This window comes from Cupressus sempervirens, chromosome 11 (assembly GCF_028749045.1).
Source record: "Cupressus sempervirens isolate cs-2001-9-10 chromosome 11, ASM2874904v1, whole genome shotgun sequence".
Taxonomy (NCBI): Eukaryota; Viridiplantae; Streptophyta; class Pinopsida; order Cupressales; family Cupressaceae; genus Cupressus; species Cupressus sempervirens.
The window spans coordinates 820351752-820364201 of record NC_143128.1 but is presented as its reverse complement, the minus strand read 5'-3'; the positions used below and the strand labels follow the sequence as shown (position 1 = coordinate 820364201).

Here is a 12450-nt window from a genome sequence, read left to right as displayed (position 1 = left end):
CAACATCACTCTTACACGTACAATAAGCCTGCCAGATCTCGTCGCATGACGACATCGAGGTCAAAAGATATCGACCCCCAAATTTGTCAACTTAATTTCACCTGCAAATAAACATGTCAAAAAGCTGAAAATTGCATTTGGAAATGGCCTGGAAAAATGAGCAAATGGGCACTTGAGGCTCTGAAAATTGGGGTACTAGTAGATTTTCATGAGGCGAGTATGATTCTACAATTTTAGCTCATGACGAATCACAAGACACATTTGGCAAGCGTGCAAAGTAGGCTACTTGGAATTGCTGACTGGAAACATTGATAAGATAACGATTTTTTGCAAATGGAATTAACCTGGATAAGTGTGCATACGGATTCGTCAAGTTCTAAAAACTGGCACACTTGGAGTATTTTTAGAGTACATCACAGTGGTGCAATCCATTCAATCTTATCAATCATGAATCTTAAGTTATGGCATCATGAACAAGGGTACTGACAAATCTACAAATGCTGACACTAGTAAAAAGTTACAAATTATGTTTGGAATCACTTTTGAAAATTGATCAAACGGATTCGTCAAAAGCTAAAACCTGAAACATGGTAAGTCCCTGACGTCTACAATATAATAGAAAAGGAATTTTATCATTTGGGTCAATTGGGTCAAAGTTATAGCGTGTCAAAAAGGGCTTCCCAGAATTAGGTGCAAAGTGCAAAAGCATGAAAACAGTAACTGACCAACTTTGAGGGATTCAAAACCTAGACAAACGGACTCAAAATGAGTTGAAATCTAACACATAGGTTCTTGGATATGGACACTAGACACTTTCAAAGCAGTGAATCACAAAACATTTCTGGGTGCGAGATATTCAGATGCAAACACTACCTCCTGTCGTTGTTTGATACTAGGGTAGAATGCAGATTTGAAATGCACTCAAAACAAGACTTCAAAAAATGGTTCAAAATAATGCTTTAGCTTCATGGAACACTTAGACAGGCTAAATATAGGGTGTTAGAAACATTAAACACCTTAGGGGTCTCAGATGGACAGCTAGGTATATAGGCATTAAAAGCATTTAGAGGGCTCAATTTTTCAATGGTGCTCAAAATTGTCCATGTACTTTTGAGCGCCAACAGTGGCTCTACCTAGGGATGCATGCCCCTTGCGGGCATGACAAGATTTTAGATCTCTGGAAGAAGCAGACCACACACATGAACATCAAAACTTTCTCGAATAGCTTTATTGAAAATAGGGAACTACTCTACTATGTACAAATAGTGCCCCCAAACTTAGCAGAAACTTTTACCTCTGTCATATACTTGATTTTCATTTACATCCTTCTGAGGTGAACTGAAACTCTCTTTTCCATCAATTCCACCAATCAGATTAGCAGTTTGAAGCAAAACACTTGGCAAAATTGAATTCACCCTTTCATTCTCATAATGCATATATATATCAGAATTACCTTTACTTCATGCTTATTATGAGAGAACAAATCAACATGCTCATAATTATACAAACTGGACTCAGAATCAAAATCCAACAATGATTCATGCATGCTGATCGGAAACACAAAAACTTCATAATCTACATCATTCACCAAGTTGCAAACACCAAAAACTTGCAACTCATCTTGTGCATCCGGCTTCAAAAAATAAAACAGATCTGAATCAACTTCATGTATCATGTCATCACATACCGAATTAGATCTGAAACCTACTAAAAAATTATCACCATAGTCTTCAAACAAAGGTTCATCAGACATATGAAAAGAATCTTCAATAAAATTCTCATCAGTAGGAACTCTACTGGCATCAATATTCTTATCAAAGAAATTGCTAGAGATACTTGTGAATGTGTCAAACTCACTAGCATAAGACTCACCAACCTGTAGAGAAGATTTAACTCTAGATTCATGTGTACTATTGTCGGTATTCACTTTATTGCATGAATCATCAAATCTCATCTCAAGTAACTACAGATTACTGTCACATACTCCATCTGGATTAGATAATAAAACAATTGATCTCTCATCATCATTAGTAACATCAATCATAGGAATTTCTTCATTAAATGTTAAATCAGAATCAAAAGACATCAACAACCTCTCGTTATCATCTCTATAACATAGATCTAATTTAACATCACTTATGACAGTAGTAAATACATCTCTACTGGTCTTCATTTCTTCAAACAAATCTTCGTGCTTATGCTGAAAGTCTTCAAAAGAATAAAAATGTTGATATGCAGGAGAACAAACATAGTGGTATACATCATACCTTACATCATCCTTACAAGATGCATGCACTAATAAAGGTGAAGTTGAATCACACATTGACATATACCTTTCAAACGCATGTTGCAACAAGGCTGAGACCTCACTTGTATTCAACAGATCTCTTTCGCAAACTTCTTCATCTTGATTGCAATTATTTCTCAGATAATTTGAAGAACTTATAACAGTGACACCATTAGTCATACAATCTGAACAATTAGTAGTACTTTCACAATATATATCCTCTTAGCTGCACCACATCTGGACATTAGATGCTTCAATACATTCAACTTCATTGCAGGAAGATGTTTCAAGACTACTATTATAAATCTTTTCATTCTCAAACATATTGTCATAGGACTCATCACTTTCACTATGACTATCAACATTTTCAATTTCAACAATACAATAACCATTCTTTTCTAAATAGCCTTCACATTCTGTAAATATTCTCTCAAAGTATTTAATCTTTTCAAATCTTGCTTTCGCTATCCAATGTACTGAATCAGACATGAAGACTAATAAAAACACAAAAGCCCATGATAATTCACTGGGTCTTACTGAAATGGGAAGCTCTAAGATTTCCAACTTGAATTGCATGTAAATCTGAACTGCATCTAAGTCATCTACACTTCCCACATTCCTTCAGATAGAAGAAATGACTTGACTATGAAGCTTTCCATACAACATAAACAAATTTTCATGTACCTCTTCATAGCTTCACAGAGTATTATCAGATCTATAATCTGAATCCATTTTGAGAATGAAATTTCTACCTCTTTATCCTAGTGCTAAAAACCACTGAATAGAGGCAACCATGTTTTTAACGTTTGACTTCCATGAAAAGAAAACATGAAAACCAAAATACCTTAAGTTCTGGTGCAAACTTCGATCTGCTGATTTGGCATAGGTGCAAGACTGAAAATCCTTTACACCACTGGTCAAAATTTGTAGAGTCACCACCTCTTTGTAAGAGGAATAAAATAACCATTGCTGTGATTGATTTTTACATTTCAATTTCTTTATAACAGTAGATTGCAAACAACACTATAAAACTTTATCAAGAATTTAAAATTCCTTTCCAATAAACTATCAACAATTTTAGATCTGCCCATACGACTTAAAATCCTTCAATATTTTGCAATGAAATCAACTAAGACCAACTAGTACAAAGATTTGAGAGTCACCACTCACTCATGTGAGAAATAAAACATAATTTATCACTCGACAAATCTGAACCAGACTTACAATGTAGGAGAACTTGCAGATCATTGACATCTTGAAAAGAATTTACACTTTATAAATGAATTCTTGACTCTAAACTTTCTCAACAGTACTTGCGAACTAAACTGATTGAAGATAGACCTATGACAGTCATAGCACAAAATTTTCATCCAATTTTACAACATACTGATGTCCATGAATAAAGCTTAACTGAGGAACATGAAACTTCAGCAAGGAAAATAAGAAATGCCTCTCACTATAGATTTGCTATATCCAATTTGTTTCATGGCAGAGATTTTTGTTCTTTCTGAATGCAACTCCCCAGTAGAGTTGCCATTTTTTTGGTGTTTGAAAATGTTACCCGTTTCCAATTACCCTAATGAGAACATGACATATCTAGGGGCAGCTAACTCCCATTATCAACACATCCATTTAGACACTAGGCCAACTATAAGGCATGACCCTTCTTCTTCTTCAGGCTCTGCAAAACCTAGGTGGGTTGACCTACAGATTCTTTATATGGTACCAGTTATCAAAGCATACACTGAATCTATTCAAAGCAGATAAAGCCCTTATTTCTCCTAAGAACTCATGAAATAACATAGACCTACGATAGCTAGATGCAGATCTATGAACCTCATAAGCTGGGTGAGGGCATTCTATGATAGCTCTTGAACATGAAAGGGGAAAAGCATTTGATTTTTTATGTTGATTTCAACAACCCTCAGATATGCAGCAATGAGAAAATAATGACCCTGTAGCTTATCAGTGCCTAGTCCATTGGGCAAATTTATCGATAAAAAACATACATATGAATATATGAGACATGTGTGTACCTTCAGATATAGATATATCTATTTAACTTGTAAATAGACATCTGTGTTCAGTTTAAAATCTCGTTCTTACCTGATATCCTCCTCAATAAATCTGCAACCCTGTTGATTTCTATGAAGCATTTACACAATTCCTTGAACTATCAGCAACAATGAAACAACATAAAGTCTTAGGGGACTGCAACTACAACCTAAACTCTTTGTTCAAAGATCGTAAAATGTTGAAATTCAATGAGAATGGAGACAAGATTTAATTGAAACTTAATCATCTGCTACTCTTTGCATTATTTCCTTGAAAATATACAATCATATGCATGAAATGAAAGACATGAAACAACCTAATAGATCTGAACTATCTATATTTATCTTTCTACTATTGTTCATACAAGAAGAATATTGCTGAAGGAAAATGGTGTACAGTCATGGGAATACAACTAGAACTGGATCCAAGACCTTGGTATCACAGTAATGTGCAGACTTTCTCCAAAGAGCTGGAACTTCCCAAAAAATTGGAACCCCTACAAAGTATCAGAGAAAGAAAGATATAGACAAGAAAGAAATCCTAGATCTGATCTTTACTTGACAAGTGTCCACTTGAAATTCAATTCTGTGCAACTGAGTAACCTCTTTTTTCTTTCATCCCATTTGATCTGATTTTGTTTCATCATTATCTGCAACTGATTTGCAAAATATCTCTGCTTAATGATGAAAGCTTTTTGAATCACCAAAATATCTAATTGCCCCATGAAAAAGCTAGTGAAAATGAGTTTTTACTGAGTAAATATGAACAAATTCGACCCTAACTACATCTCCACTGCCTTCTACTAATATTCAGGTCATTATCTTGACAAAATATCAAAACTGAACTTCTTGGTCTAAAAATGGTTGCAATTCAGGTACCTGATAGAAAACCTCGTGTAGCTCAAACTGACTGATACCTGTGCAAAAATCAACTCCAGAATCAAAAAGTTTGTCTTCTCCCGATTTCGACGATATATAACATTGCCTACTTTGCATCTAAGAAACCCACTGAAAGTCATTTAAAAAAAAAAAAAAAAAACTCCTCTGCTATAAAATTCAGGTCTGCAATCTTTTAATTTTAAAATCCAAAATTTTTTAAAATAATCTAATGTCTTAACATTAGAATTAAAGCCCTATTTGATTTTAAAAACTGACGTGCAAACCCATTGAGAAAAAACTTTAAAATTCACTTTAAACCCATTTTAATTTTTTCCTTTATGCCTCCATTCGGGTCAAACCTCTATTGACCAAGTGACACGTGTCGCTCACTGATTGGCTCAGGCTGGTACAGTCACTGCCTCATCACTACACCCGGGCTTGTGCCGCCACATGTCGTCACCACCTACCTTGTCGCTACTTCGCTATGGTAACCTGTGAGCATCTTCTCCTTCGCGACGTAACGACAACCACATGATCGAGACATGTGGCAAAATCTCCTCCTTCCGAGCTAATCTATCTTTCCCGAATTTTTGGGTTTTTCAGCAAGCTTTGAAAATTTTCCGGCTAGTCGCTACCTCGCTAGCCAGAATTTCTCACCATTTTTCAGTGGCGAGGTAGCGAGTCGCTGGATTTGTGACCTTTCCGGAAACTTACCTCCATGCTAAACCCTCTGCTCGTACATTGATCCTTCTTGTGTTGATCGCAAAAATTTATTAGCTTTTGACCTGCGGGCCCCGCACATGAGGCCGCGTCTTCAAAAGTCATGTGTCTTTTAAGACACAATGTGTGTGGTAAATGATAGTATTTAAACATATCAAAATCTACCTCCTCCCAAATGTGGGATATAAGGATTAAAACGTGATTTTCCCTTGCATGCATGATCTTCGTCCATTCTTCCACAAATCACAAGCATCCTCCTAATCTTCTCCATGCAATACTCCCAACTGATTCCCCACACAACTCTGACATCTTGAAAACATGAACTTCCTTTCTTGCCTAGTGCACTATCCCTGTCTGAAAACGTGGATCATTGCTTATCACTGGTTGCGTGTGATCTTGTGCTGCTTGGAAAGACATGTAACATTCTCTCATTGAAATGTCATCTCCTATTTTTTCTTTGGTGTTCTGCCTTAACTGAGGATGCTGGTTGCGGGTCTTTTTTGTTTACAAAGACGACTTTTATGTTTTTTATGCCTTCTGCCCTCTACCAGCAAATTTCTTTTGCTAATGGAAATTTGTTTTCAAAATGTTGATTCTTATTTATTGATTGTGTTTCTTGTAATGTTGGGCGTCTTTCTATTGTACCTGCGGCTCAGTCAATGCTAGGTTTCCTTCTCATTGCCTGCGCACATTTTAGCCAGCTCTTTCTTCTCACTAGCAGCGTCTTCTTTCTGAAACATAAAGGCTCTGTTCTGTCTTAAAATGATTTATCTCCTATTTGTTTGTGCAGGGTCCTAGATCTCCCATTACATGAAATGTGTAGGCATCGGCTTTGTTTGGAAATAACACTTGATTTGGCTTTCCTTTTACATGGGGTTCAGCTTTGACTGGCACCTTCAAGTATGCTGGTCCCTATGTTGGCCTTCTTTCAAATGGCTCCCTTGATGTCTTTGGTGGCTTTCTTTGTGGGTGTTTTATCAGCTCTTGGCGTTATTTTTTGCTTTTGCCTAACTCTGAATTGTAAGCTTCTCTATTTAGAATGTTGGTTCCTCTCTCACACATGGAGATGATCTTTTGTGTTCTTCATAGCACCAGCTTTGTTTCTTACATCTCTTGGCCTTTCACGCAAGCTTCCAGAAATACTGTGGGTCTGCTAATCAATTCGTGGATGCCTACTTCATGCATAGTGTGGGATTCTATTTTAAACATTCGTTGACTGATTTAAAACAATGGCATCTTCCATTGTTAAAATGGGGCCCTGTTTACACGTTTATTCCTTGTTCAGTGCTAGATCTTCATGCTAAGACGTGAGGATCTTTTCTTTTCCTGCTAACTGGGCCTCTGTCTTTATGCAAGCTACTTTTAACTTTGCACTTTTATACTTTTGTTAGCTTCCAACATGGCACTTATGCTTTTGATTTGGCGTCCTCATGTTGTTCTTCTCATGTGAGTTACTTATCAAATTGCATGGGTCTTCTCCTTATTCTCATGCCATGGCCTGTACTGTAACTTCCTTCATTGATGTAGCCTTTTATAGCGTGAGGTTCTGTTTTGCTTAAGAATAGACTTCCCCTCTTTACATCATCAAGGCACCTTCAAGATTCTACAAAACTCGGATTCTCCACTTGGAATTAGTCGGGCCCAAAGTGGGTCCGACTAAAAAAAATTTTGTTTCTGAACAACTGAATCCTTAAATTGATCCACTGACCTTCTCAGACTGATTAGAATCAATTTTGATCATAGAATGATCGTTAAAAACTCAGTTTGACTGTTCTTTGCAAAGTGTGACTTTCTGATGGCAGGGCCTGTAAGCTAGTCTTAAAAACTGATTCAAACACCTAGCCGGGCTCTAGAACTCTGGATATAACATTGTTCTTACACGTACAATACGCCTGCCAGATCTCGTCGCATGACGACATCGGGGTCAAAATATATTGAACCCCGAAGTTGCCAACTTAATTTCACCTGCAAATAAACATTTCAAAAAGCTGAAAATTGCATTTAGAAATGGCCTAGAAAACTGAGAAAACGAGCACTTGAGGCTCTAAAAATTGGGTTACTAGTAGATTGTCATGAGGTGAGTATGATTCTACAATTTTAGCTCATGAAGATTCACAGGACGCATTTGGCAAGCGTGCAAAGTAGGCTACTTGGAATTGCTGACTGGAAACATTTATAAGATAACGATTTTTTGCAAATGGAATTGACTTGGATAAGTGTGCATACGGAGTCGTCAAGTTCTAAAAACTGGCACACTTGGAGTATTTTTAGAGTACATCACAGTGGTGCAATCCATTCAATCTTATCAATCATGAATCTCAAGTTATGGCATCACAAACAAGGGTACTAAAAAATCTGCAAATGCTAACACCAGTAAAAAGTCACAAATTGCGTTTGGAATCACATTTGAAAACTGATCAAACGGATTCGTCAAAAGCTAAAACCTGAAACAGGGTAAGTCTTTGACGTCTACAATATAACGCAAAAGGAATTTTATCATTTGGGTCAATTGGGTCAAAGTTATAGCGTGTCAAAAAGGGCTTCCCAGAATTAGGTGCAAAGTGCAAAAGCATGAAAACAGTAATTGACCAATTTTGAGGGATTCAAAACCTAGACAAACGGACTCGAAATGACTTGAAATCTGACACATAGGTTCTTGGATATGGACACTAGACACTCCCAAAGTGGTGAATCACAAAACATTTCTGGGTGTGAGTTATTCAGATGCAAACACTACCTCCTGTCGTTGTTTGATACTAGGGTAGAATTCATATTTGAAATGCACTCAAAACAAGACTTCACAAAATGGTTCTGAATAATGCTTTAACTTCATGAAACACTTAGACAGGCTGAATATAGGGTGTTAGAAACATTAAACACCTTAGGGGTCTCAGATGGACAGTCGGGTACATAGGCATTAAAAGCATTTAGAGGGCTCAATTTTTCAATGGTGCTCAAAATTGTCCATGCAATTTTGAGCGCCAACAAAACCATAATAATACTAGTACCATGTAAGATAAAGCCATCCATGGTGTGGAAGCTACATAGATTGTGGTGATTATCATCCCCATAAGAAGCAATTGGATGGAGTAGCTTATGTGCATGCTATAAAAGCATACGATTTGATGATCATTTTCATTGAAGCAGAGAGGCTCGAATATAAGCAACTCATAATTATATTCAATGGCTGCTAAGATGGTAATTGTTGCACTTTGCATGGTTGCACTACTGAGCGCAAATGACGTGCTTGCAAAGAAACTGAAGAAGGTGAAGTGCATTGGCAAGCTCTACAAGAAGACCTACCCTGGCCACCAATACTGCCTATACGAGTGTCAAGATACTTGCATGATGGTGTAAATAAACTAAGAATGTGAAAGAAAATACAGAACAACAAAAATGCATAAACACAGAGTTTATCGTGGTTCACCACAAATCATGGCTACGTCCACACTGAGAGCAGAGGAATTATATTAATGAGAAAACCAAATTGAGTTTACAATACATGCCATTAGCATTTATAGATCACAAATAATCAGCTAAAGAGACAAAATAATATGGAAGGAAAAAACATGTGTTTGTTAGCCTTCACAATTCAACAGATGGACTGCCAGACTTGCAAGCATGTTTTTCGTAAGTATCGATTATTTCATTTATATCTATGGGGAGTGTGTAGCTGAAATTGAGAAAACGCTAACTATTAACATTTGATGAACATTGATATTACGTTGCAATTTGCAACAAGCCCGAAGGGGTGAGCAACCCTTAAACATCACACACTAAGGGAAAGATTAAGCTTGAGAAAAATAAGTCAACTTTGACTATTTAACACTTTTGGTCTAAAAATTAAGCTTAGTGTGTGATGTTTAAGCCGCTCCCAAAGGGTGTGCCAGGACCCTTGGTTCATCGGGGGGGACGGCATCATGTTCTACTTCCACGGCAAAAGAGACTCCAACTTCTGTCTCGTGTCCGACTCGGAGCTCCACATCAACGCTCACTTCATCGGGAAGAGAGGCGAGGGAATGGGAAGAGACTTCACGTGGGTGCAGTCCATCAGAGTCCTCTTCGGCGGCAACAAGAAACACAAGCTCTTCCTCGAAGCCAACAGAGTCTCCTCCTCTTCTTGGGACGATTCCCTCGACCAGCTCTCCATCGCCTTGGACGGCAACTCCATCCAGCTTCCCATCGAGGAGGGAGCCACTGCCACTCTCCCCCTCTCTTCACCCTCCAACCTCATCACTATCGTCCGATCTGATAAGGCTAACGCCGTGACCGTCCAAGTGGAGAACAAGTTCACGATCACAGCGCGCGTAGTGCTCATCACTCCCGATGAGTCTCGAGTCCACAAGTACGGAATCGCGGCGGTGTCGGAAGAGTGCTTCGTGCATCTGGAGCTGAGCTTCAAGTTCTACTCACTGAGCCCCAGAGTGAGCAGCGTGCCCATGGTGGGAGGTGAGGCCGACTACGCGACCATCGACCTCTTCGCCACCGACTGCAAAGTCGCCCGATTCGGCGCGCCCAGCAACAACAACGAGAAAGACATCAACGTTTTCTCCATCGTCGACCTCAACTGCGCAGGGAGACCTAGTGGCCGCGGCATGGTTTGCCGCAGATAGAGATATCTCTTCATGATCAACAAATAATAATGTCTCATGTATTATGGCCACTGACTAGTACTCTGGCAGCTAAATAAGACTCTCAACGACATCTCCAGTTTTAACCGATATGATAGGTCTCGAGTTCCATTCCACTAGTATCTACACAAACTACGTTCATTGATAACAATTCTTTCTAAGTTTACAGTACGGTGGATGCCATATTCTCACATCAAGTTGCTTTCAATGATTGTACAGTATGGAAATCGTTTGGCCTCACTTTTTCATTTATAAATCTAGAATAATTATACTATTGAGGTTTTATAAACTTTTTAAGTTTCTTGGAGATAAAGGGAGGTTTTATAAACTTTTAACGTTTCTCGGAGATAAAGGGAAATTGGTTAAAACTAATTTAAGAATTTATCATATATAGATAGATTTATTTACAATGGGATGGCTTAAACATCACATACTAAGGTTTGATTATTACACTTAAATTGTTAAAAACTTAAAGTTGACTTATTTTTCCAAACTTAATTTCTTTCTTAGTGTGTGATGTTCAAATGACCTTAAACACATTACAAAATATTAATGCATGGTCAAATGGCCAAAAAAACACTTAAATGGAAAAATCCAATCATCAGGTCCAAACATGATGCTAACTCTCTCACAAACGGCAAATAGAATACGAAATACAAAGTGCATACACACTAGATAATAACATAAAAATTATCAATTCATGGTTGGAGCACCTTTTTCTAGTATCTTCAACCAGAAAGATTAAATGTAGATATAATATCATCATCTTATTATATTATATTATATTATATTATATATTTATAAATATCATATTGATAAAATCATTTCATGTCAATGCTATGGGAAAAAATAATTCATACAATCTTATATAATAATGATTGCAAATATCAAGAACGTATAATTATAGCTTATGACAGAACTAGAGAGTAACACATGTTTTGAGGTTCTTTTTGCAATATACACTAAGACTAAAAGTGTGTACCAAGACACATTATTGTAGCCATGCTTAAATCACATAAATGCTCAACATTCTTTCACACAACAAAAAAAAGTCTAAGATATGTATCCAATGTATTCACCTTCTCAAAAAAGAACTTCTCTCATCTTTCAACGTTGCATCTATCCAATAAAAGGAACAAGACAAGGTGAAGGAACACAAACATCAAGTTGAAGTGATATGATCCAAGACAATAAAGTACATACTTAAAACATATCGGTGAACCTACAATAGTGAAGGTCTACACTTTTGTGGATGAACAAAAATTGAAGGTGGGTAAACTAATATTGGTAATCACTTTTGAATGAAGGTTTTTTTTGACCCTTCGTTCTAAGCACATCCTTCAAATGAAGGCTATTTCCATGCTATCTTCCTTTGAAGGTCCAAATTGATTTTTTATTAATAAAATAGTACCTTTATTCAAAATAGTTAAAGTAAATCATTATTTTGTCTATGCCTAGGTTCTACTTAGGCATATTAGTTTCTTTTATATTTCTGAGGCTATTTTAATATTTTTTTCCATATAGTTGTCAAGTAGTTGAGTAACATACTTGATAGCCCCTAGTTTTAACTAGCCAAAATTTGAACATTTGGTACATTCACTATTTGGTTGGTTTTTAACATTAAAATTAGTCAAAACGAGCACTGACCCAAAGACAAAATAATTCAGCTGAAGATCAACTATAATTCATTACCATCATATCAACCTACCCCTTTCCTTAATATCAAAAACCTCCGAACTAATGTATTTCTATATCTAAATCTACTGGAGTATCTAGTTATCATAATACCATAATGACATATAAACCTGACCAAAATAAGCCATCTGGGTAGGCCAAGTGCAACAAGTTTTAGCATAACGAGCCCCATGGGATATATAGT

General features: G+C 37.0%; 1 protein-coding gene across 1 annotated transcript; it reads left to right on the top strand.

Annotated features, from left to right (window-relative positions):
- The first annotated feature begins 9123 nt into the window (after positions 1-9123).
- On the top strand, positions 9124-10553 carry LOC149532069 (uncharacterized). Its single transcript, XM_089808424.1, has 2 exons — positions 9124-9212; positions 9809-10553. Exons 1-2 carry the CDS (start codon positions 9124-9126, stop codon positions 10551-10553), a joined length of 834 nt encoding a protein of 277 aa, XP_089664550.1.
- Positions 10554-12450: the final 1897 nt, after the last annotated feature.

Excerpts from the sequence above, each read along its gene's own strand:
- LOC149532069 (XM_089808424.1), top strand. The coding sequence starts at position 9,124 with ATGGCTGCTAAGATGGTAATTGTTGCACTTTGCATGGTTGCACTACTG. Across the intron at positions 9,213-9,808 it reads AAGAAACTGAAGAAGGTGAA|CCGCTCCCAAAGGGTGTGCC; the intron begins GTGCATTGGCAA and ends GTGATGTTTAAG.